The sequence below is a fragment of the Xiphophorus hellerii genome, chromosome 17 (assembly GCF_003331165.1).
Source record: "Xiphophorus hellerii strain 12219 chromosome 17, Xiphophorus_hellerii-4.1, whole genome shotgun sequence".
Classification (NCBI taxonomy): domain Eukaryota; kingdom Metazoa; phylum Chordata; class Actinopteri; order Cyprinodontiformes; family Poeciliidae; genus Xiphophorus; species Xiphophorus hellerii.
The window spans coordinates 10,182,595-10,208,894 of NC_045688.1; the positions used below are offsets into that span (position 1 = coordinate 10,182,595).

The 26,300-nt window shown below is 40.7% G+C and overlaps 2 protein-coding genes across 4 annotated transcripts in view; one reads left to right on the forward strand and one right to left on the reverse strand.

Moving 5' to 3' along the window:
- The window catches only part of lhfpl3 (LHFPL tetraspan subfamily member 3), a 35,937-nt gene extending 27,307 nt beyond the window's left edge, over nt 1–8,630 (reverse strand). Inside the window, exon 1 of the mRNA XM_032589113.1 lies at nt 7,656–8,630. Coding sequence (XP_032445004.1) covers nt 7,656–8,103 — 448 coding nt within the window. The 5' untranslated portion in view covers nt 8,104–8,630. The remainder of the gene's footprint in view (nt 1–7,655) is intronic.
- A 508-nt stretch (nt 8,631–9,138) lies between these two features.
- orc5 (origin recognition complex, subunit 5) overlaps nt 9,139–26,300 on the forward strand; it is a 28,371-nt gene continuing 11,209 nt past the window's right edge. For all 3 annotated transcript variants that reach the window (XM_032590027.1, XM_032590028.1, XM_032590026.1), the window contains exons 1-14: nt 9,139–9,326; nt 9,554–9,698; nt 9,915–10,007; nt 11,035–11,220; nt 11,337–11,411; nt 13,395–13,506; nt 14,334–14,464; nt 14,556–14,604; nt 15,895–15,985; nt 16,067–16,113; nt 16,201–16,313; nt 16,400–16,447; nt 17,360–17,470; nt 17,970–18,082. In XM_032590027.1, the coding sequence (XP_032445918.1) occupies nt 9,307–9,326; nt 9,554–9,698; nt 9,915–10,007; nt 11,035–11,220; nt 11,337–11,411; nt 13,395–13,506; nt 14,334–14,464; nt 14,556–14,604; nt 15,895–15,985; nt 16,067–16,113; nt 16,201–16,313; nt 16,400–16,447; nt 17,360–17,470; nt 17,970–18,082 (1,334 nt within the window). In that variant the 5' untranslated portion in view covers nt 9,139–9,306. The remainder of the gene's footprint in view (nt 9,327–9,553; nt 9,699–9,914; nt 10,008–11,034; nt 11,221–11,336; nt 11,412–13,394; nt 13,507–14,333; nt 14,465–14,555; nt 14,605–15,894; nt 15,986–16,066; nt 16,114–16,200; nt 16,314–16,399; nt 16,448–17,359; nt 17,471–17,969; nt 18,083–26,300) is intronic.

Consider the following 26,300-nt stretch of genomic DNA (forward strand, 5'->3'; position numbering starts at 1 on the left):
CTCAAATCAATTTACGGTATAAATATTTCCCCAGTTAAAGCAACTCCGTGTTTGCATGCTTTTATCAGTGGCCTCAAGCTATTTCACTGTGTTTATTTTTCACCAAGGAACTAAACAGCCACATTCCTGTACTTCATTTCTTTGCAGTTCAGCCTGAACACAGAAGGATGTGTTCTAATAATCACTGCCGTTTGGAGAGAAAAGGTCTTTAGGAGTCATTTTCCTCTGGTTGGCAGCCATGACCGCCTCTTGTATTACTCTCCATCTCACATAATCGCCGTCTCTCTGTTCGTTCCACATCCTAACTACACTGCAATCAAAGCTGTCAGTCACAGTTAAAGCTTTAAATACCTGACGGTTCCCCAGTCAGACACACCACTCTGACTTCACCTCACACTGCTGCTCCATCACTCGGCTAATTTTTAAGGACAAACTCATTGTAGCTTCAAGACGACTCGTTTTGTGAGGGGGTGAATCAGAAAAGTAGATTATGATTACAATTACCTGTTTACATCTTCCATTTAAAAATATTAAAGTAATCTTTTCCAGACTGCTGGATATCAGTGATTCATCTCAACTTTAAAATAGGGCATGTTTTGTTTTTAGCCTACTTCATGTACTAGCTTAGGTTACTTTTTTTAAATTAGCTTAAGGTATTTTTGTCTCAGGTTTAAAGTAGTTTGACAATCTGGAGTGGCGAGCTAACACCGCTAACAATTTTTTTTGTTGCACAGTAATCATAAACATTAGTTTATGCGCTTCACCAACATGGTATTTAGTGGGAGCTAATGCTAAAGCGCTAACTTCAGCTATGTTTAACTGACTCAAGGTATGTTGAAAATAATGTTAAAAATAATTTTACGATCTGGAGCGGTGAGCTAATACTGATAACTAAAAAGTTTGTTTGCTAACCCTAAAGTGGTAATCATAAAAATGAATTCCGCTAACGCTAAAGTGCTACCCCAACATGGTATTTATAGGAAGCTATTGCTTAAGCGCTAGCTTCAACCATGTTTAATTAACTAAAAGTATCATTGTCTGATGTTAGAAGTAGTTTGATGATCTGGATTAGTGAGCTAACACCACTAATATAAAGGTTAGATGCGCTAATCATAAAAGATTTTTATGCTAACGATAAAGTACTACACCATCATGGAATTTAGCGGAAGCTAATGCTAAGTTAATTAATGATGAGATTAATTCAATCTTGTTGATATCCCTCATGTCTTTTGCTGCATTTCCATGACAAATGCCTGCAACTTTATTAATATTCTGCTAATGTTGAAAAACAAACACAATTTCACAGTTGCAGTTTTTCATTTAATACAATGTGCAATTACAGTCACACCTGAATAAATTTGTGAATGCAATAAGTAATTAAACATCACTGAGGCTACAGATGTACACATTAGATATTTCAGATATCTTAAAATTCATAAAAAGGTCTTAATATCTTCAGTTTGTTAGTGAAATCTGTAGAAACTCTGTAATGCGCAAAAAAAAAAAAATAGCGTGATAAAAACAGCAAAAATAGAAGAAATGTGTATAAGGTGCAAATACGTTTTCACAGCTATGAGATGGATTTTAAATCTGGACAAAATAATAAGTAGATTTATCCATATCCAAGAGCTTCTCTTGGCACAATTACATAAAACAGAGGTTTCATACTTGGTACTGTCCCTTTAAGATCCTTGTCAGCAGAAGAAGCTGATCCAGTTTCTTAATCCAGGAGCTGATCCTGGTATCCTCTGACGCTGTGATTTACAGCTGACTTAGCTGCTCTTCTAATTTGTCCCGTTCCCTCTTTGTCTTCCAGTTCATGCTAATTACTGAAACCTCGATTAGCTTAAACACCGTTAGCCTCCCAGCTGGCAGGGAAACATCCAAGCAGAGGAGGGAGTTTCATCGTAACACCTGACTCCGTAGTGGCTCTCACGTTGTGTGTGGGTGTGTGTGTGGAGAGGGGGGGTGCGTGTGTGTTTGTGTGGATAATGTGGGGTCATGTTGCATAACTGTAAAGCCTCTCCCTGTAGCTCATTATATGTGCGAGAGGATAAAGATTGGGCTGATGTCATTAGCACTCAGCTTCAATTTGTACTGGAAATGCACTCAGTCCACATTAACTTGCTTCTTTAAATTCACTAATCCACAATTATTGACAAAACTTAAATGAAAGCCACAGTTACAGAAGTCTAACAATAGTAATACAAGTTCCTAAAGTGCTTTTCAGAGTTTTTCTTAGCTCTCTCAAGGTATCAGAGCAAAATGACGCAAGACTAAAGTACATATTAAGTCATAGTAACCTAAAATTCTGACTTCCCAGAATACAGTTGGTTTTTTTTTCTCAGAATTTAGATTTTGTCATCAGAATTTAGTTTTTTTCTCAAAATTTTGAACTTTTTCTAAGGAAGATTTTTTTTCCTCAGAATTAAAAAAAATGTTTTCTAAGAATTCTGACTTTTTTCTCAAAAGTTAGAATTTTTTCTAGGAATTCAGATTAGATTTAGTTTTTTGGTAATCTTGTGAAATTAGAGTCATAATTCTTTTATTTTTTTAATTAGTGGCCCTAATCTTCTGTAAAAATCGACCAAAACCGGATTTTGTATGAAGAAATTCTTAGATTTTATGTTAAAGCTCTCGCTATCTCACAGCAACACTTCATCAGTGAATCTTCGTGGCATGAAGGAGGCCAAGTAGCGGCAGCTGCGTCCTGTTACAGCCCCGCTTCCTGTTATTCTGGAAAGCAACGTTCGGATCAATACTTCCAGCTACCAAATGGACCTTTTATTGCTGCCTTGGAGAGCCGGCTCCCGCTCTAAAGCACCACTTAGTGGGCCGACCCGACCATGAGGACTGACCAGAAAATGGCCGCCGTGCTGCAGATGTTCCAACAGCACTTTAGAGTGAATCACCTCTGATCCCATGCACATTTATGGGCTTACAGCTGCTGAGGCACGAGCAAGTTTCCATGCAGAAGGTTTTCTAACTCTGTTCGTGAGTGCGAGAGGTACTCAGATCCAGGCGATTATCCGGGTTATTGGGCATCAATGTGCAGCGTCACGTCACTGATTACTTTCTGCTGCTGCTCACAGCGTCCGCACTGCTTTCTGGTTTTAGTATCAAAAAATAAATGGTTTCTAAGCTAAAGCTGCACAAAATAACCTTTTCATCCTGACTGATTTTAGCTTAAACATTTTCTGTTTTACGTCAGGATCACCAAAATAGTTTCTATTTTATTACTATATCTGCCTTTAACAAAGTTATGAAAACCTAGGTCAAGAATCTACAACATTTATATCCTAAAGAGCCATTTTTACTCTGAAAATGACCAAATAAAACTCAGTCAGAGGCGCAAATGTCACACACAGATATGTACCGTGACTGTAAATTTATAACATGTTAAGTTCTGAGTATAGAAATATAAGTGAATAAATAAAATGTGACATTAAGTTAAAAAAAAATCTAATTAGGTAGATACACAAGTTGAAAAAAATGAAATGAAAAATTAAAGCAATAAAACTCTACAACTGGAAATAAAATGGAAAATGAAATAAAATAATAATGGAGGCCCAAATGTCGCACGATAAATATCTACTTTAGAAAATTTCTAGTCCAGAACCAGAACCATTGTTTTATCTCTATTTTTAGGATTTAAAATAAAGATGAACATAAGACGATTGTTAATTTATTAAAAAAACACATAGATTCCAGCTTATTTGCAAGGAAGATGGATGTAAAGATGTATTACTGATACTTTTTGTGTAATTCCTTGTGGAATTTCAGTGCATATATTGCCGGGAAAAGAAACTCGGAAATTTATGACTTTCAAAAGTTGAAAATTTGTGAGAAAAACAAATCTGAATTTTTGAGATTAATCCTATTAACTTTTTTTTCAGAAATATTTCGGAAATTTCTGAGTTTCAAGTTGAAAATCTGCAAGAAAAAACTTTGAAATTTTGAGATTAATCTTATAATTTTTCCAGAAAAAAAGTCAAAAGTCTGTGAGAAACAACTCAAAGATTTTTAGATTAAACCCAGAAATGTTTCAAATTTTTTAAAAGTTGAAAATTTGCTAGATTAATTTAAAAATTCAGAGTTTTTCTAGCATATTTTTGACTTTTCAAGCTGAGAAATTTCCATGTTTTTTCCAGAAAATCCAAGTTTTTTTCTAGCAAATTTTCAACTTTTGCATCTCAGAAATGTCCTTATTGTTTTCTAAAACAAAATATGTATTTTGGCAAAACATTACTCCTCTTCTCCTTTTTTCTGTCTTGTTTTCCTGTCTACAGGGCCCCAGTGTCTTGTTGTACGGACAAGAGTTGCAAAGTAAACAGAGAAAAGTTGTTTGGTCAAAACCAGTTTGATTCTCCTGTTGGTTCGTGTTTGTTTGCCTTTAATTACCTTCATCCAGTTGGACATTTACACCTTTCCACCCCAGGCTGTGGATAACAGCCACCTCGTTATCCATCCGCACTCCTCCACAACCAGCTTTTTCCTCACTCTTGTAAAAAAAAGTCTTTTTTTTTTAGCAGCACAGAAAGGTGTAAAAACCGTCTCTCTTTTTGAGTTTGGTGTTAATGATCCGCATTCACTCCCGCTACGCCTCGGTGAAGACAAACCATCAAACAGGAATGTTTGATTGTTCAACCGTTGCTGAGATTTTTAATCATAACTGCATTTCTGGAATCTAATACATGCCCAAACTAAAACTAATTAAACATTCGGGAACGTCTGTGTCTGCAGCTTTCCTGACAGGGAGGATTTCCGGAGTTCTTGCAGAGGCAGAAATCTCCTCCATGTTTTTTATTTTAGCTGCAGGGAAATGTTTTATCTGAGAAAATTATTAACGAGAAGGACTGAACAGTAAATGGAGTAAATTAATCTGAATTTCCAAATTAACCCTTTTGTGCAGAGTGGTCACTACAGTGGACAGCTCTCTAAAAGCCATTTTCTTGTGCTTCTTGTGGATTTTTATGTTATAAATGCACACAGACCACTGAAGTGGACACTAATGCATCATAAAATGCACTACCAACTACTGGCCATCAGCTGCAAATGCAAGAAATTATTTTTGTTAAATACAATATGGCCGAGGTCAAATTTGGAATTTAATCTCAGAATTCTGACTGTTTTTCTCCAAATTTTGACTTTTAAATTATTTATGCAGCATCTTGCAAATCTATGGATTTATAAATCTACAGATTTGGAAGACTATAGGTCTTAGAAAATCAAATCTACCAAATAAATTTGGGACAAAAACGGTAACAATCTTGTGACAAGAAAGAAACAGTTTGAACTTTATGGGAGTAAAACCTCGAAATTAGCCTTTTTTAAAGATTTTATAAAATTTTCTGTAAAGATTCTGACCAAAAACAATTACAAATTTTGTCAGTCTGAAAGGCTTGAATTTAAGCCAGGGGCATTCAATCGTTCCAAGGGCCACAAATTGCCCCCGGACCGGTTTGGGGGCGAACCGAATCGCCCCCAATTCAGTTATAAAATAAAGAATAAGTTCTTTATTTTATAAGAGGTTGGACTTTAACCTCAGATTTGTGAATTTTTTCTCAAATTGTTGACTTTAATCTCATATTTTTTGCTCTTTCTCAAAATTTTGACTTTAATCTCAGAAATCTGACTTTATTTTATAAAAATGTTGAATTTAATCTCAGAATTCTGACTTTATTTCTCAAAATTTTGACTTTAATCTCAGTTTTCTTTCCTTTTTTTTTTCTCAAAATCAAAAATGTTTAAATGTTTATGTGGCATCTGGCAAATCTAGTCTTAAAAATCAAATCTACCAAATAAAGTTGGGACAAAAACGGAAACAATCCTGTAACAAGAAAGAAACAGTTTGAACTTTATGGGAGTAGAAACTCGAAGTGGATCGATCTCCTGTCATGGCCGCCTCCGTCTTGCTCTGATCTGCGTCAGATCAGAGCAAGACCAAAGCTTTCCTTTGGTCCAGGAAAGCTTTGGTCCAGGAACCAAACTGCAGCTCGTTAAAGCCGGATGCAGCTAACCGCTTTCCCTCATCATTTGTCTGTTTTCACCAACGGAAGAATCGAATCCAGGGTCCAAAGACGGGTCATCACAAGTTTATTTTTATTTACCGGTCAGAAAATTGCTGCAGGTTGTACTTTGACTCAAAAGCAGAACTATATTCTCTCTGTTAACGTGATTGTTATTGGTTATGACATTTAATTCCCACTGAGCTGTTGTCATTTTTCAGCAGGTGTGCAGTTCGATGCTGAGGAATTATTTAATATTCTGGGTCAGAGATCTGGATCTCTGGGGACAAATGTTGGCAAAACAGAGACACTTTCAGATGCCCGTGGAGTAAATTAAAGTTTCTATTCAAATTCTCACTCACTGGTGTTCCTCTGTGCATCATTGTTTATATTTTATGCAAATATAATCTTTAAACTCACCGAGATGCATTTAGAGCTATTCTTACACACATCAAAAGGATTTAAAGAGAAACTTTTAATGTTTCTGCTGAAAGTTTCCGACTTCAGCTTGAGATTGCATAAATTACACTTTTATGTTTTCTGCCAGCTGGAGGTGAAAGGTGCAAAATAAAGAAATATGAGTTGGTGTTGGAGAAAAATAACATTTTATCTGTCTAATTACAGATGTAATGTGTGAAAAACTAACTGCATTCTCACTTCTGCTGTTTAAACTAAAATAATACACAAACATGAAGCTGCCCTTCTGTTTGCTTTTACAGTGGACTATTAGGGAAAGTCGTGTGAAAAGGTTTGGCAAACATTTGCTAAATTCAAAGTACTTTCATCCCAGTTTTTGTCCCCAAAAAATCTAAAAAGAATTTGATTTAATTTGTTTCCATTTTTACTTCGTCTGCAATATTTCAATAGAACAGATTCAGATATTTGTAGAAAAATAATCTGTAGATTATTGTAGATCTGAAGCAAAACAAATGTTTGCAAATTTGCTTGATATTTTTACTTTTTTCAAAAAATATTTTGTTTCCAGAATCAGTTATGAATCAATTACATATTATTCCCAGGTCTTTATTTTAGTAAATGTTGCAGGATATTTGTGGTCAAACTTCCTAAAATAAAAGAGAAAAACATGGATAATAAACGGCAAAAATCCTTTAGTACTGAACAATTTTTGCCTTTTTTTAAGATTTTAAAAATTTCTGTAAAAATTCCGACCAAAATATTTACAAATTTTGTCTGTCTGGAAGGCTTGAATTTAAGCTACCTGCCTTTCAATCATTCCAAGGGCCACAAATTGCCCCCGGATCTCACTTTGAGCACCGCTGTTTCAGAGTAATTCTAAATAAATATGCAGGTTACACTTTTATTTGTAAACAATAATTAAAAAAAAATCTTCAATAAGTTGAAGATTGAGTTTGTAATGTAATAAAGCATCAAAACGTTTAGGGGATGTGAATACTATATCCAGACAGGCGGACAGGTGAGTACTTTCTGAGGTGTATATTGATAAATTATAGGTACCCCCCTGTTTCAATGCACAAGCAGCTGTCAGATTACTAGAAGTGATTATATCGCCATGTTGTGGCGCCCCTCTAGCCCGGCGCCCCTATCCATTTGCGCCCAGAACTTTTTTTAGCTGAATTTCTGGATGCCTCCAGATCAACTGCCACCTGTAATCCCCTAGTCTCCTACCTGCAGCCAGCTGCATCCAGCCGCAGATCTTGTAAACGGTTCCGGTGCTGCAGAAGAAGAAGAGCGCGAAGCAGCCGATGCAGGTGAGCACCAGCACCATGGACATGCCGATGAAGACGGAGGCAGCCTTGAAGGCGCCGGACGGGATGCTGTGGAACTCCGTGAAGCTGCCCTGACACACCAGGTCCCGGGACAGCCCGTTCCCGATGCAGTAGTGGAACAGACCGAAGTAGCCCACCTGCGGGGTGTCCATGCCGTCCCCGATCCAGTAGGGCTGGATGAAGCACACTACGTTGACGATGGCGAAGAGGATGGTGAAGATGGCCCACAGGACGCCGATGGCGCGGGAGTTGCGCACGTAGTTGGTCTGGTAGATTTTGGCAGCCTCGGAGGCGGGGAGCATGGTGGTGGTGGTGATGGTCGTGGTGCTGGGGGCCCCAGGGACCATATCCTCTGGACTCTTCTGCTCTGTCCTCCGGATCCGCTCAGCAGACGAACATCTGCCTCACCTGGGCTCGCTATTCAGCAGAACTTCTTCCTTCTGGTCGCTCGGTTTGCAGCTGCAGCCACAGCTTCACCGCGCCCTCGCATCCGTGGATTCCTCGCTCCGAAAACGAAACCAAAATCCTATCTGCGGAGGATTTTACTCTCCATCTGCGCTCACATTCAGCTTCCTCCGGAGGCGGTGAGGGATGCGCCCGGATCGGTCCGTCCTCGGCGCCGACAGAGCAACAACTGCAGCTGCGATCCGACTGAATCAGAGCTGGAGGAGATCCGCGGTTCCTGGGCCAGCCCACAGTTCCTAATCCTTTTCTGACGTAGTGTTATTCCTGCAGGGCGCCAAATCTCAAACTGAAACACATGGATTAAAATAAAACTGAAGCATTAATATTATGCATTTATTAGATATGTAATTTTTTCCCCCCCATTCTGATTTGCATTTGCGAAATATATCACAAGCTTATGTTTTTCTGCTGAATATTTATTTATGTTTTATATTAATGATCTCACTTGTTTTTCTTATCTGGTAATGGTTTTGGTATTTCTTATTTAGAAATTTTTTTATTAATGGTTTTATTTGCTTTATTATTTTTATAATTTTTAATTATTTGCATTTATTCGTGATTTTATTAACAGTTTGTATTTTTATTTATTTATTTGGTTTAGGTATTTTTTTATTAATGGTTTTATTATGTTCGTGTGTATAATTTTTTGTATTCATAGTTTCATTTATTAACAGTTTTGGTATCTTTTTATTTATTTATTAATAGTTTTATTTTATTATATTCATGTTTTTTATTTATCTATATTTACTCATGGTTTTATTTATCAATGGTTTTGATATCTTTTTATTTTTAGTATTTTTAAGTATTTTATTTATTTGGTATTTATTTGGTTTTGGTATTTTTATATTTCTATTTTTATTTATTCATTGTTTTATTAGTTTTATTATAGTAATGTTTTTATTTATTTCTATTTGTTAATGGTATTATTTATTAATTTTTTTTAGACTAAAAAATTTGCACATTTGATTTTTATTAAGGGGGATAGATAAAATACATTACCCAGAAACCCTTGCATGCACGTGATTGGTCCGCTGAAGAATGACGAGCTGTGATGCAACCAGCCGGCGCGCGGGACTTTTCAGCATATGATTCCGACTTTATCGAGGTTTTAAACACTTTTTCTGCTTGCTAATTTATTTTTCTTTCACTTATTGAGGTTTCCACAGCGGCTGCTTGTGTTTTCAGCTGAGGTTTTTGGTGTTAACACCCGTTTGAGTCACGTTTTATCTGAACACGTCGCCTCTTCTCCTCCAACGTCTGTTTGTACTGTCACCAGCTAAGCTAACCTATGGTTCTCGCTGGGTTATTTTTCTGTTTCTTCACCGGTTGAAGCTCAATTATCTCAGGGGTGGCACAGACCGGGATGGCAGGGTTGTTGGAGCACCCGGGGTATGATGGAGAGAAGCTGCGGAGAGTGTCGGAGCAGCTGCCCTGTCGGGAGGTCCAGGCTGGGATGCTGCTGTCACTCATGGGGGAGGTATGCTACATCCAGAAGTGCTAACAAATAACTCTATATGTAGTTTATATTAGTTCCCAAGTGACTACTGGTGGTTATTGCTTAATATTTATGTATGTTTTACTTTGTGCAAAAGTTATCCTCATTTTCTAAAACTGTTTCCATCATGATTAATAAGCTACATGATAATATAAGCTCAGACTTGACTTTTATTTTCCTCTGATTGTGTTTATCCAGCCGCAGCAGTACTGCTACCCCTCACTTTTCATCTACGGTCATCGAGCATCAGGAAAAAGTCATGTGGTGAACGTTTTAATGAAGGAACTGGAGGTGAGAGTAACATATTCATGGTTAAAGAGACAATTATTTGAATTAAAATAAAAGTTTCCCTGGATTGGTTCTGGCCAGTTATCCTCATAAAAAAAACCCGGAAAATTTAAATGATATCTTGTGTTTTTGATGTTTATAAGAATTGGAAAATTGCCTTGTAAATACACACACACAAAAAACATGTTCTTTAAAATCCCCTCTTAGTTTGTAATTTAATAATCTCTATTTCAAAGTATAACTTTTAAATTAAAATCTGCTTACAAATATGTTTGATGCAACACAAACTGATCATCTTTTAAGAGCATTCTAGTTTCCTTCTGTTGTCATGGTAACAACACATCTACTCATTGATTGATTGATCTACACTCTAAAGTACAACCAAATATGTTCTTAAATGATGTATTAAAACTTTGCTAAATACAATTCAAATTATTCTGATTTTGTCACATATTTTCTTCAGTTTTTTATCAATTGAGCCCAAAATAAAAAGTGAAAATGTACAAAAAACATTTGAAGTTTTGGACCTATGATCCCTTTAAAACAAACAAACAAAAACCCCCGGCTTTATTTATTTAAAATAGTTATTGCTTAGTTTATTGTTGATTAAGTAAAAGAAAAGAACTTTTTGTTGATTTTAGTTGAAAATTAAATAGTTTTTTTTTTGGCCAGTGACGTTTTGAGGCTACAATTATGACCCACGTGACTAAAAGTTTGAACACCCCTATTAAAAGGAATCCAAATACTTTAATAAAAGGGAATTATTTCTTTATAATGTTTTAACTCTTAAGAATGTTTACATCTGTACAATAAAGTCTGCTTCTGTTCTTTGAATCTATTCTTTGCACCTAATCTATATTTTTTAAGAAAATGTTATTTATTTGTTAAAACAGATTGTATTTACACCAAATATCAGTAGAAATCTGCAACTCTTATTGTTAGTTTGGATAGGAAGTTTATGTCAGTTCTTTAAATTAATAGATTTTTCATCACTGAAGCTGTTAATTGATTAATCCTTGTCCTCCTGCAGCTTCCTCATGTCACTGTCAGCTGTGTGGAATGCGTCTCCGTTGCGCTGCTGTTTGAACAAGTGCTGCTGTCTTTCTTCGGTTGCGACGCTGCATCGCTGCTCCCCCGCAGCCCTTCCATCTCGGACTTTGTTCGCATTTACAAACAGCAAACCTCCGAGTTTCCTAGCAAGCAGACGCGATACATCGTGAGTCTGTTCAGTTTTCTCTTCAATTTCCCCCTATTTTTTCTTGTAAATTTTACAGAAAGCAGCTTAATGAAGCCCACAGGAAAAGGCCTCGTGTGATATTTTTATTTTTTCAGGTAACGGAGCAAGCTGAACTTCTGAGAGACGCCAACGTCAATCTTCTTCCCGCTCTCCTCCGCCTTCAGGAGCTGGTGAGCTTTTTATTTATTGCTGGAGGCACTTCGTTGTTGTCGGGCTGCTCAAATGATGAACAGACCTTCGAAGAGCTTTGTTTGTAATGACTAACCTTGAGCTGAAAGGGATGAGTTATTTCATAGTTATTTCAAGCTGTAAGGAGAGAATGATGGCAGCCTCTCGCTGCATTTTAATTAAACTCTCCAACCGTATTTTCTCTTAGAAAAGAAAAGTTAATATTCTTCAGTGTAGCTACACAAGTTTAAAGTGATAATTAGGATTTTGACGAGACTTTTCTACTCAATATCACAGATATAAGTTAAATAAATAATAAAAAAACTTCCTCCTGTTAAGGAGGTTTTGCTGCAGGTTTCCCATTGTGGCTTTTCTTTGGCTGCCATTTATTTCTGGGACATCAAATGGAGCCGAAGCATCGTTACAGAAATTTTTCTCACCCAGTTCTTCACATGACAGCCAAATTAAAAAGGTCAAGATAACTGATTCGGTACCAATATGGATGCCTGTTTGAATTATGAAAGCTCATGATTTTTATAGAAACAAACCTGCATCTTCTAGAGATTGAGACTCAAATTCAGGCTTTCATTTTTTTTTTTATGTGAGTTTAGTTTCATTTTCACCTTCAGTTAACTTTTTCAACCTGCAGAGTTTGAGAAATGTTGGTCCATTCTCCTTTGCAGAAATGTTTTAATTTGGCCATTTTGGAGTTTTTCTTTCCTTTTGAACGACATGTTTAAGGCCTAAACTATCTGGGTTGGGTTTAAGTTCAGACTTTGGCTAGGCCGCTGCAAAATTTATGTTATTGGAAGAACAGAGAGCATTATAGATGTATTTTTATATTGTCCAATTTAAAAAGAAATAAATAAATAGCAGACATGTTGATTTATGAAAAAAATACTGAAAACCAAACCTTATGTTCCTTCTGTTTGTTTGTTTTTTATAATAGTGAATGGTACTATGGTTAATAGTACCATAGTACTATTTAAAAAAAATTTTTTTTTTTAAAAATTAATTCTGGTGGCTTATGATGTTTTTCTGAGCAGAATGAGAGTCCAAACCTTGAGGTACAAAATGTGTTGCATTTAACAGATTGATCCAACATTTATCAAGTAATAGAAAATCAAATTATGGAATAATCCATCCAATTTCTGAACAAAGCAGAATATTTCTATCCCAACCAGAAGGTTGTTTTCAACTGTTTTGGCTTTAAAACAACTTAGTTGTAGGTTTTGTTTTTTGTTTGTACTAAACTAATTAGCTAACACTAACAGGAGTCTAAGCAGTACGCATATTGCACAGATTGCAGTTTTCTGGCCGATTGACGATCCTTAAAAACCCTGAGCGGCTGATTTCCAATTTGGCTGATACCGATTTTTAAATTTAAAAAAAATGTCAGGAAAAAGCAACAGATGTCAGTTTATTCATAAAGCATTTAAAAACAGATATATAGTAGCTGCACCACAGTGCTGTGTAGCATTCATAAAACCACAGGTAAAAACATAAATTAAAACAGACAGACTCTTACAGAGTTGCTGAGTTGTCAACAGTGGGTGAATTTTAGACCTTTGCAGAGTCAGATAAAATCCATTTCTCATAAATATTGTTTGATTACCCAAAATTAATTAAATCTGGGCTGATTTATCGGTGCAACCTTAATAATTAACTCCTTCTGGATGATCATCTCCCAGTTTCAACAATTTTTTCGGTTCTGTAAGCTAGGGCTGGGGAATATGAGGAAAATCTAATATCCTGATATATTTTTTTGCTATATCACGATACACTATATATATATATATATATATATATATATTCTTAAATGAGCTCCAATGTTATTTTAAACTATACTAAACGTGTAAACGTTTGATTTGTAAAATGTTTCTGTCACCTTTTCAGTGTTGATATGTTTGTATCCAGAGATGCAACTCTTAACTCTAAAGTGTGTTATTGAAGAAAACGACACATTTATGACGTTTCATTTTTAGGTGGAGGACAACGTCAGTGTCATCCTGCTGAGCGAAATCGTTTGGGACAAGTTCAGACCAAACACCGGCTGCTTCGAGCCTCTGCTGCTCCACTTCCCCGACTACAGTAAAGGTATTCTGTAGTACTTTTGTTGTACTTTATTTAAGCTCCTTATGAATATTCAAACCTAAACTCAAACGATGAATTTAATGTTGATAGCAAATGTCGTGACATATTAGTAGAGGAATAATTTCCTATTCAAACCCTTAATATAGCCTAACATAAGTAGATTGATGGATAAAAATCGGAAAAATGAAGCTGCTACTTAATCTGGTTCCTATTGTAACCACAGCAAAACATAGTGGTGGCAGCATCATGATGTGGGAACTCGTTTAATCCCAGAGACTGCAGAGGACCGGAGACTGAGATTTATCTTCCGTCTTAAACATGCAATCAGATATTATGGGATGGTTTTGATTTGTGTTAGAGTGGCCTAGTCAAAGTTAAGGACTAAATGAAAATGAGAATCTGCAACAAAATTTGAAAATCAATGTTTATAAATCATTTTTATCTAATTTATTAACCAATTTGTGTTGATTTATGACCTAAAATAAAAAAAGCTTTAAAATGATAAAAAGTTAAATAGCTAAAGCAGCATGAGTATTTTTGTAAAGTTATATATTTTATGGAACATTGCAAACAGCGAATGATATGAAGAAACATGATAATTGTTACATTTGGAGGGACTGAATGGTGCAGAAGGAAGATAATAATAATAATAAAACATTTTATTTGTGTAGCGCTTTTCTAAACACTTGAAACATTTTAAATAATAAATAAAATAAAAGTAAAATATGAAAGCTGGTTAATCTCGGGTCATATCCAAAATTAGATTAATTAAATTCCATGTATTTTCATCTGTTCTGCTTTTCCTAAGTGAACCTAACTTCTGCTTTCAGCTGAGCTGCTGCACATCTTATCTGCACACAGACATCCTTCATATTCAGCAGAGTTTTACTCCTCCTACATCAACATCCTGCTGGGAGTTTTCTACGCCGTCTGTCGGGACCTCAGAGAGCTTCAACACCTGGTGAAGAACACTCACCTCACTGGGCTAACTGGTGGGTTTAAACTGGTTTCATTCAACACTAATTATTGTTAATTTGCTCCGTTTCAACCAGGCGGCGCTCAACTTCTCAAAGTTCTGTGAACCAGTCGCAGCGGGGAAAGGTAAAGCTAAAAAAATATTGATATTTTAAATTCATCACACATAGGGTGAAATAGTTCAAGAATTTATTTCTTCATCAGACCAACAAAAAAAGATATTTTAAACAAAAATCTCAGGTTCATTTTTATCCTGTCGGGCTTCGGTTGGGGCTCCTTTTGCATGAATTACTGCATCAATGCGGCGTATCATGGAGATTACAGTCAATGTGTGGGATTCATGATTCAGTTTGAATCCTTGTGATGTCCTTCCAAATTCTTTAACTATTTGACAATCCTCTCAAATCTTCCAGACACTTTTTCCTTCCACTAAATTTTCTGAATGAAGCGTTGATACAAACCTCTTCAGTCAGCAGTCTTCCCCATGATTGAGCCTGACTGAAACCTTTTAAAGCACACGTCTCAAACTCAGGGCCCATGGGCCAAATCTGGCCTGCCATAAAGTTTTATGTTATCCAGAGGGAGAAATCTGACTTTTTCTCAGAATTTACCAGAATTGTTCTCACTTTAATCTTATAAAATCAAAAGGCAAAATTCTGGGTGGGAAAAAAAAGTCAAAATTATGAGAATAAAAATCTGAATTCTGGCAGAGAAATTATGACTCAGAATTTTCTCAGTCAAAATTCTGTGAAACAAAAGTCAGATTTCAAACTGAGTTCTGGAGAAAAATAAAAGTCAAAATTCTGAGAAAAAAATTTCAAAATTCTGGGAAAAAACTCAGAATTCTGGGGGAGAAATTTTGACCTAGAAATTTCTCAGAATTCTCTCAGCTGAAATTCTGAAGGAAAAAAAAAATAAAAATCAAAATTCTGAGAAAAAATGTCAAATTTCTGGGGAAAAGCAGAATTCTATCGTTTTTCTCGGGATTCTGACTTTTAATCTCAGAAGATTAAAGCCAGATTTCTTTTTTTAAGTTTCTATAGTCTTCCGTAGTTTTCATATATATTCTGCCAACTTACATAGATGGAAATGACGTTCAGTATTATTTAACTTTAAGAAGTTCTCATCAAGTGCAGAGGCGTCTTCTTATCCAAATTTTAGAGGTTTGTTGATGGGATTTATCAACACATTTTACCATAACTGGCACTTTTGAGGACATTCATAATCTTGATACGGCCCAAAATAAAAATAAGTTTTGATCAGTGTTGAGTTAATTAGCTTGTTAGGGTGAAACCAGGAGTTTACAATATTTAAATTTTCTGAGGTGTAGCTGCATAATTTTACGGGATGAGTTCAGTTTGCCCAAGCAGAAATGAATCTTTGCTATAAATGAATCTGTTTCTGTTTTTTGTTCAGTAAAAGAGACGGAAACACACAAGCTGTGGAAAAACATTGAGCCTCATTTGAAGAAAGCCATGCAGACAGTTTACCTTCGAGAGGTTTCCAGGTCTTAACTTTCTTCTGTATTTGCTCTTCATATCGCCTCTGATCTCTTTAAATAAATGATCTCTGATGTTCTCTCTTTTAGTCTTCAGTGGGAGCAAATGGATGAACACGAGACCGGAGCCCTGAGAGGTGCCAACACACAGAAAACATTTATTTATTGCACAGATTATAAATGAAGGTGTGACGGCTGATTGGATCCGTTTCCTGATTTCGTAGGTTTATCAGCTCACACTCATGTTGAGCTCCCATATTACTCCAAGTTCCTGCTAATCGCTGCCTATCTGGCCTCCTACAACCCCGCCCGCACAGATAAACGCTTCTTCGTGAAGGTATTTTCATTTTACGAATGAAGAATCACAGTAAAGTGTCTTGTTTTCACTTCATGACTTGTTTTGTCTTCGTTTTCTCCCTGCAGCATCACGGAAAAATAAAGAAAACAAACTTCTTGAAGAAAAATGAAAAGGTGATCACCCTTCCCTTGACTCCCTGGTTTTTATTCACAGCTGGACTGGTTTGAATAAAAAAGACACAGACATCTTTGTGTTTATAGGTGACTTTTCTTTATCTGAGCTAAGAACAATCACGTGGTGTACCCCAAGGTTCAATCCTGGGACCCATCTTATTTAATATCTACACATATGAAGACTAATTGGACTAAAGGTCTGGGTCAGACTCTTGCTTAACTAGCTTGATCTTACCTAAAGAAGACAGAGTTGTTTGTGTTTATAGGTGACTCTTTTTGAGTTAAGAAAAATCACATGTGGGGTACCCCAAGGCTCAAGCCTGGGATCCTTTTTATTTAATGTCTACATTCTTGAATATGACCAGATTCTTACTTAGCTGGTTTGAATCTTACCTAAAAAAACAAGGAGTCATTTATGTCTACGGGTTATTATTATTTTAATCTGAGCTGAGGAAAATCACATGTGGGGTACCTCAAGGCTCAATCCTCGGACTCCTCTGATGTAATATCTATGTGCTTGAAGACTAATTGGACCAGACAGCTGAGTCAGTCAGCTGAATTAAGCACTTAATTGGTTTGAATCTTACCTGAAAAACAAGGACTTATTTGTGTGTATAGGTGACTTTATTTTTAATCAGCTCAGATAGTTTCTGTTTTGTACTCCTCTAATCCTAAATAAATGTCCATAAAACTGAAAAAAAACAAAAAAAAACACAAAGCTGTACTACTGATTTCCTTTAAATCAAGACTAAAAGCCCATTTGTGTAGAGTTTCTTTAATGGGTCGTTCCAGTCTGGATTCATTACTTCTCTTTACTTTGCCACTATACTGTAATGTGTTTCATGTAAAGCACTTTGATCTCCCTTGTTGCTGAAATACGTTGCACAAACAAAGAGACTTCCTGTCTTCCAGACCAGTAACCACCTTCTAGGGCCGAAGCCTTTCCCTCTGGACCGCTTGCTGGCCATTTTCTACAGCGTGGTGGACAGCCGGGTCGCTCCGACCGCCAGCATCTTCTCCCAGGTCAGAACCCGGCAGGCGGCCATGTTTCTGTGATCATCACCATTATCAGCAGATTTTATATCTGGATTTGATTCATATCAGGCTGGTGTCTCTGGACCGCTAAATGTTACAGAGGTTTGGATAAATGTGGAGGAAGAGAAGAAAGTTCTGTTTGTAATTTAACGCTTTTATTAATTTAACGTTTTTATTCCTCGTCCTGTTGTCTGAAATTAGAATCAGTCGTTTTATTTAATCTGTCAGTGAACCAGACATGTTTTAGTCCAACACCCATCCATCTGTTTGTTCATCCATCCATCCTTCCGTTTGTTCATCCATCCATCATCTGTCTTTCTCTGTGAAACTTGCTATTTTAATTTTTAACTCTTAACTCCAAACTGGGATTTGAACCTTGAATAAAAGGTACGAATCGTGTACTTAGTGATTTTCCTAGAATAAACCGTTTTTATGGAAACTTGTGGTCAAACTGGAGCCGCCGATAAAAATAAATGTTTCTGTTCAGATCTCGTCTCTGGTGACGCTGCAGCTGCTGACTCTGGTCAGTCACGACGACCAGCTCGATTCTCCAAAGTACAAATGCGCCGTTTCCCTGGACTTCATCTCTGCCATCTCCAGGTGAGTGTGGGGGTGTGTGTGCTGTCAAGAAAACTGGCATAAGGGTATGAGATCTTTCCAGGCACACGCAGAAAAAGATGCATAATGGCTTGGAAGAAATAAAGTGATCCTGTAGTTTGATTAAAAGTTAATTAAGTTGAATAAGTCTGAATAACATGAATATAAGTAATCACTCAATAACTTTCTGCAAAGCATCTCTGATTAATGATCTGTAATGATTTAAATATGTAATGATTATGTTAATGATTAACAACAAGGAAAAGATGTGATTTATTGTCAATGAATATGAAGTTATAATCATCTGAAATCAATTTAACAACAAGTTGAATGTGGTTACTGAGTTTTAATAGATGAAGTGAGTTATAGAATATAGAAGAGACGAATGTGCAGTACAGCTCTGAGAACAGGAAATGTCGCAAGCAGTTCTGAACAGATGGCCAAGAAGCACAGGAAGAAAGGGGAAGTACGGGAAATTCCACTGTGGTCGGCAAGCAGGTTGGGAAATGTGGGGACTTTTTCATGAGACACAGCGGCCGTGAAGGAAGTCACGTAGGCCAAACCTTCCCATACACACACATGGTGAGGAGAGGCATAAAAAGGGGCTGAAAAGAGGAACCAACCGTTCCCAGTCCGGCGGCGGAGAAGAAGAGACAACACCTGCAATAGCATGCAGGAGCAGATTGAAACACGGACCGCACTTCAGAACCACGGGGAAGCTCGGACTTCACACCGCTAAAAAAGGACTGGGTTCCATCGCCCCAGCTCTGGTTCTTTATTCGACCGCTGGTCTCGTCTCAACCCAGCCTTTTCAAACTCTGCAACAAGACTTGGAGGAAGGACAAAGGTCCATCAGGGATAAAGAACTGGGTTTTGCAAAAGGATTCAGACCCTTTCTGCTTTGCTTCCTTTCTGAGGAGGGTTTTTCCACACCAGGCAAAGACCTCAACCAAGGACGCAAGAAATTCCTGTTGCCAAAAGATCCACCATCGCCTGGGTATGAGTTGAATCTGCTCATTGAAATTCCATTTCAGAACTTGCGACTTAATTCTTAGGGAAAGGAGACAGAGTAGTGGGATTGTACATGTAAATTTTATTACACTGTTTTTGATCTATATACGATTGATAATTGATTTGTATGTCGCATATCCCTGCTTAAGCTTGCTTAATAAATTTATACCACAAAATTCTAATGAGGTTGGTGGACATTGGAATTAATAGAGTCATTTAATCTTTGTCCAGTTCTTTTAATCAAGGTAAAACTAATGTACATGATTCCAGTAAATAGGAGGCTTCATAATTTCCTTTGGTGAGAGTAAATAATGACCCTGGGACTTACATCTAAGTCACTAAACATAATCTAGCCGGTTCCAAGTGCAAGTTATGATTAAGAAAGTGGGCTACCGTTAACAGAAGTGGTTATTGGAATTATGCAGCTGCGAGGGCTACTCAGCTGATTGTTCCTTAACTGTAAAGGGTCATAACTTCTGGATTGGAGGTAGTTAGAGCTAGACGAGTCACTTTCGCTACCAGTTTAAATAGATTATCTCTTATAGAGTACTCTTAGGGTAATACCCAGGACTCAGAGATTTTCCGGACCTGTTAGACGGAGAACTGGTCAGTAGGCAGCCCTGGGGAGTAGTGAGGAGTGGGCGGGGCTGACTATTGCAGGATAACCTACATGGCGCCCAACGTGGGGCGGCGCACAACTGAGTAGGCGGGCCCCAAAGACACCAAGTCAGTAAAAACAGATGTGAGACTCTGAATAGCTCACTTGGGTTGCTAACTCTTAGGGAAGAGAGTTAGTGGTGACTGATAAGGCCATCAGTCACAACCCTCGCAGTAACTGTGTAGCATGCAGGTGAGGGAAAGCTTCTACTGAGGATAGAATGACCAGATCCAGACAGTGAAGCCAGTAGCCAACACAGCCTGGACCCATCCCTACTCGAAAGCGCAAAGAGAGGCTTTGGGGGATAGGCGACTCGAAGACAAAGACAACTATGAGTGAGGAAGAAGAAGGAGGGGGACTGAAGCCCCTACAAAAGCCAGCAATGGAACAAGAGGCAAGCAACATCGGCCAAGGCGGGAAAAATCGTCAATCCCTTCTTTCCCAATCCACATTGTCACACTTACCGGTAATGTTAATATTACTCGGTGATGGATTAGAATCCTGGATTGAGACAAATAAGAAGATGTTCTTTGAATCTCACTACAATCAGGACACTGCTCTGGACACAATGAAATACTTGATACAGACTCAGATGTACTACTGCTCCCGGCTTAGGAATGGTCACCGCCTGGGGGTCGTTAAATGCCCGGTGAAAGTTACCAAGAAGCCGGAGGTTAAAGAGTGGCTGGAATGGTTCGCCGAGCTCCTGGAGGGATGGACGGCTGGCGAGTTGCGGATTGTCTACAGCCCCTCTGAAAAGTACGACGGAGTAGTGAAAACCGCTACTTTGGCAGCAGGCATCGACGGGATCCTGGTGAACCATCTCGCTAGGGGGGTGAGTCAGTACAAAGAATGCAAGGAGGCCCTACAGAGGCTCCTGACCTACAAGGAAACCAAGAAGAAGGAGCGGGCCCTCGAAGAGGCAGGGTCGGAGGTGGCCGAGGCTCCGTCCCGACTGCCCAGCAGAGCCACGACACCGACTCACCAGCGGGAGCAACCTTCGAGGGTTCTGATAGACCTGACGGGCGGCAGCGACGACAACGACGGCGGTAACAGCAGCGACAGCGGCAGCGACGACAACGATGAGGGTCCCTCAGCTCCACCGGGTCCATCGCGGAACGAGGACATCCCACCTGCACCGGCCAATGAGGACGACCCCGAGGGAGCGCTCGTCGGCGGACTCACAGAGGAGCAGTGGGAGGATGCAGCCAAGGAATGGTCCCCTCAACGGGACCCGGAGCTCGGGTTTCATCCCCGAGTCCACAGCACGGAGAGGAGGCCTCCACTGCCACCTACGAGGACTCCGGCGGATAACAGCTCCGACGAAGACGAAGAGGAATCGGACGAGGAGCTGCGGGAGCCCGACCGCCCCAAGAAGAAGACTCAGAAATCGGACACCTGGAGGATGGCCCGAGAATTAGCCGAAATACCACCGGGGGCCAGCAACTTTGGACTGCAGACCGGACTCCGGATTTATCAGGTTATTGGAAGAATATGGGATCTTGAAGGTGACGGACTGATTGTGTTCGCCAATGACCAATACAAGATCCACAATCGAAAATTCAGACACAGCCTTGCGGACCAAGCAGGGCAATGTTACAAAACAGATTTAAGATTGCTGGAAGCTAGCTGTAGCCCAAAAACAAGGGGGGAAGTAGTCTTGATGAACGGCTATAGTCTCCCTTATAGTGCTGTAATCCTGGTCCCGATTGACATCTACCGAAAAGGAGAGAGTTTAGATGAGTACCGGAAGAAGATGTGGCACGGACTCGAGCGGGGCCTGACGGCAGCCAGCAACGAATGCATGAGAAGAGTGGTAGTGAGTGTGCAGGGACTGAGATCACCGGATCTGCCAAGGGACACCGCCAGATCGATTGCAGAGAACGGGGTGGTGAATATAGCTAAGAACAACAGCCATTTCTTTGTGTTCAAAGAAGTGGTGGTGGTGGTTGACCCCCGTCTGCATCGACTCCGCACTGAGCAAGGGGTGAAAATGGCAGCTGAGATGGAGGAGCAATGCCGCATTAGCCATCCATCACAAGAAGTCAAGAAATATCCCTTAAAAATTCCCCAGAGAGAGGTTTCAAACACCACCCAGAAAGGTAAAGCCAAGGCCGTGCAGCCACCCAGAATAAAGATAAAGGAGGCACCTGTTGAACCAGGGTTCTCCGCAGCAAGGTACGTTAAGGAGTTCTCGTTTGAAGAGAGCCGCAGTGAACTGAAAAAACCCAATGTGGGAAGAGTCAAGAATGAGCAGCCGACGGTCCCGAAAGAACAAGGACTGATGAAACCAGCCAAGATTCAACCGCTGAACTCCCCCGGGAGAGAACCTCTTCGACAACAACAGTATGAGGATATCAGCGACTCGGAAGACGGAGAAGAGCAGCCGGAGATCGAACAACCTGGAGAAGAAGAAGAGGAAAGTGATCACGGCAGCGTCTTCTCCGACCCGAAGCAACCACCGACAGAGCACAAGACACTCCGAACAGGACAGCACCGGGGTAAGAAGAAAGAAATGGAGACCTTTGACATCGAGAAATCTTCTGAAAGACTGGCGAGAGACGTGACCTGGGGTCCAGTGCAGGCTAAGGACGGACGGCGTACGTATGTACCAGAGGCCGGCCAAACCGAGTACCAGATCCCGGCAGGATGGGCCAGCAGGTTGGGAGACCGGGTGCAGCTCGAGGTGGAAGCAACAATCGGAGAATGGGCTAACATCCTGATGACACCATCCTGCTCCACCCTGACAGCACACTATTCCCTGACTACCAACTTCAGGAACGCATACATTGGAATTATGTACGATGTGATGCTGCGACGACTGAAGAAAGCCGCCTACAAGTACTCCAGGGAAACTCAACAGCAGCTGGACGAAGTGTCGGCGGATGAAGAGGAACCTCAGGCGACGTCTTCGGAGCCAGGACCGCAGATCCCGGCGAGACAACCAGAGGTGTCAGCTCAGCTACCTGCCACTAATACGGGACAGGACGCTTACGCCGAGCTGAAGAATCTAAGGCTGGTGATCAGGAGTAAAAACGCAGACGAAAACAATGAGGAATATCTGAAAGATGTTTGGCCAACTGTGCTGTCTACCACCAACCACGAGGGAGCCAAAAAGTTGTGGCTGACCAGCGTGACCTCGGACCCGATGGTTGGAACAGATTCAGCGCAGAGCAACTATGAAAGGCTGGTGTTGGAGGACATGGATGATGAAGAGTCCCAGGTGAAGAGAGCCAGAGGACGGCTGGACAAGGGAAGCCGGTTGGAACCGCTGTGGCACACACTTAAGCAGACCGTTTCCCCTGCGAGATATGTGAAGGTACTGCGTGAGGTGACCAAGGGACGCAGAGGAGAGATCGTGTTCGTCAAGTTGCCAGTGAGAAGCACAACAATCGCTCAGATGGATGTAGCAGTGCAAGGATTCGACCTGGAACAGCAGTACTACGAGGACAAAAGGAAGAAGGAAGCTAGCCAATCGGCAAAGCCACCTGGAAGGGTCAACATCAGACAACCATCTAACTTCCAGGGTAGACCGTTCCAGCAAGGAGCTCCGCCATCCAACTTCCAGAGCAGACCGTTTCAACAAGGAGCACCGCCATCCAACTTCCGGAACCGGCCGTTCCAGCAGAAACCACCAGGACCACAAGGGAAACCGACCAACCCTCCGGCTTCATCAAACCAGCCAGGAAAAGGTCAGTTCCTGACAGATGAGGAGTATAGGAAATTGAGCCCAGAAGAGAGGACGGCCCTCCGTGAGTCCCGTAAAGCCGGGGCCGGAGGGTCACCAAAGTAATGGCGTCCAGGTCGCGGGTCATTCTAGAAAATGCCTACTGGGAGGGGGACGAAATCTACGCTAAAGTGGAGGGAGTACCCTACCTGGTGGACACAGGAGCGGAGGTGTCTATGACCCGCAAAGACCTAAAAACAGCAGGACACCTGAAGGTTCAGTTTGCTAATGGAAAAGTAGAAGAAATGCCGTATGGGACCTGGAAAGGAGTAGTGTGGGTGAAAGGTCCCTACAATCTCCTCACAGTAAAAGACTTAGACGAACTCAGTAAAAAGAAAGGCACACATCGCCGACTGGAGCGAAGGCTGACAAGCTTGAAAGCAAGATTGGTGAAAGTCGGCCCGACCCAAGCAGGATCAGAAAAGCAAGACTGGTACAAACCGGTCGACATACCAACGGTGACAGAACAGAAACTTGAAGAGAGTGACTTCTCCCCGGCTGGGAAAGAGAAGCTGCGTGAGATCATCGTTACGGCGCAGGTGGCACGGTTCAAGAACGATTGTGGAGATTTGGGCCCAAAGTTCGTTCATCACATCGAAGGTGGGGTTCACCCACCTGTTCGGCAGTACCCGTTGAACCCAGGAGCAGTCGAGGAGATGGACAAGATCGTGAAGGAACTGAGTGCCCTAGAGATCATCAGAGAGGAACTCAACCCGATCACCAACAGCCCCATCCAGGCGGTGAAGAAACCTGAATCGGCTGGAGGGGGTTGGAGGCCAGTTATCAACTTCAAGGCCCTGAATCGGAGAACAATAGCCAACCGAGCCAGTCTAATCAATCCACAAGGAGCGCTGAAAACTCTTCGAGTCAAGAAGTTCAAGTCTTGCATCGACCTAGCTAATGGATTTTTCTCCCTACGCCTCGCCAGACAGTCGCAAGGTAAAACTGCATTCACCCACAAAGGCAAAAGCTATGTGTGGCAAAGGTTACCCCAGGGCTACAAGAACTCCCCAAATGTGTTCCAGTCAGCAGTGATGGAAGTACTGGGGGACGTAGGAGCAACTGTGTACATTGATGATGTTTTCATTGCTGATGACACAGAAGAAGAACACTTAGAAAGGCTACAAAAAGTAGTTGAAAACCTCACCAAGGCAGGGTTGAAGCTAAACCTCAAGAAATGTCAATTTGGACAGTTCCAAGTGAATTATCTGGGTTTCCAAGTCACGTCGGACTTGGGACTCTCTGATGGGTACAGAGAAAAGCTGACGAACATTCAACCACCTCAGTCAGAAAATGACTTACAGAAAATATTGGGATTGTGCAACTATGTCAGAGACCATGTGCCCAACTATCAGAAATATGCCAAACCCTTGTACCACTGCCTGAGGAAAAGTGAGGACGATGAGAAAGACGGAAAAAGACCCTGGGTTTGGACAGCAGCCAATCAACAGAACCTAGAGGAACTGAGAAAGGCCATTCAAGCAGCCGTGAGACTGGAGCCAAGAAGTTTATCAGAAAGACTGGTGGCAGAAATCAGCTGCGAGAATGACGACGCCATGATCAAAGTGAGTAACGAAAATGGAGGCTTGGTTACCCTGTGGAGCTACACCCTCACTTCGGTTGAGAAGAAATACCCGCAGGAGGAGAAGGAGCTAGCGGTGTTAGCTCGATATTGGGGTGTGCTGAAGGATTTGGCACAAGGACAACCAGTTAAAGTCATCACACAAAGTCAAGTTCACAAGTACCTAAGAAAAGGGACTGTGGAAAGTACTAAAGCAACCAATACTCGGTGGGGAAGATGGGAGGACATCTTGCTGGACCCGGAGCTTGAAATTGGGCCAGCACAACCCACCAGTAAGAAAAAACCACAAGAAACACCTGAGAAGCCAGGACAACCGGAATGGACAATCTACACCGATGGATCCAGAAAGGGGTCCGACCAGTCGGCATACTGGGGATTTATTCTGAAGCAGGATGGCAAAGAGAAATGCCGTCAGAAAGGAAAGGCCCCCGGTAGTGCTCAAGCCGGAGAAGTGACGGCAGTACTGGAAGGATTGCTGGAGCTGGTGAAAAGGAAAATCAAAAGTGCCAGGTTAGTAACCGACAGTTACTACTGTGCTCAGGCCCTCAGAGAGGACTTGGCCATTTGGGAAGAAAATGGTTTCGAGACAGCAAAGGGCAAGCCAGTGGCACACAAAGACTTGTGGAAAAAGATTGCTGAGCTAAAACTACAGTTGGAAATAGATGTTGAGCATCAAAGAGCACACACGCATGAGGGAGCTCATTGGCGTGGGAATGATGAAGTGGACTGTTATGTCCAACAAAGAAAGATCGTCTTTGTCGGTACCGAGAAGTGGGACAGTACTCCCAAAGGACGGGAGGTCCCAGAAGAATACGTGGTCGAGGTCGTGCGGAGCGTGCATGAGGCCCTTGGACATGCAGGCGTGCGACCTACACGTAAGGAACTGGAGGAGCAAGATCTTTGGATCCCAGTAAAACAAGTCCAACGCGTGCTAAGGGACTGTGAAGTGTGTGGTCAATACAACGCAGGTCGCCGAGGGCAGCGGATGGATGGGTTGTCCATCAAAAGCACGGTCCCCTGGGGCTCAGTCTGCATGGATGTTGCAGGTCCCATGGGGATAACAGGAAGGAGAGGTGAAAAGTACCTCTTAGTGCTGGTGGATTCTATGTCGGGGTTTGTAACTACAAAAGCAGCCAGGAAAGCAAACGGCAATAGCGTTGTCGGCATGCTGGAACAAGTATGCAGTGCCCTGGGAATCCCGAAAGAGCTGCGCACGGACAATGGGACTCATTTCCGTAATTCA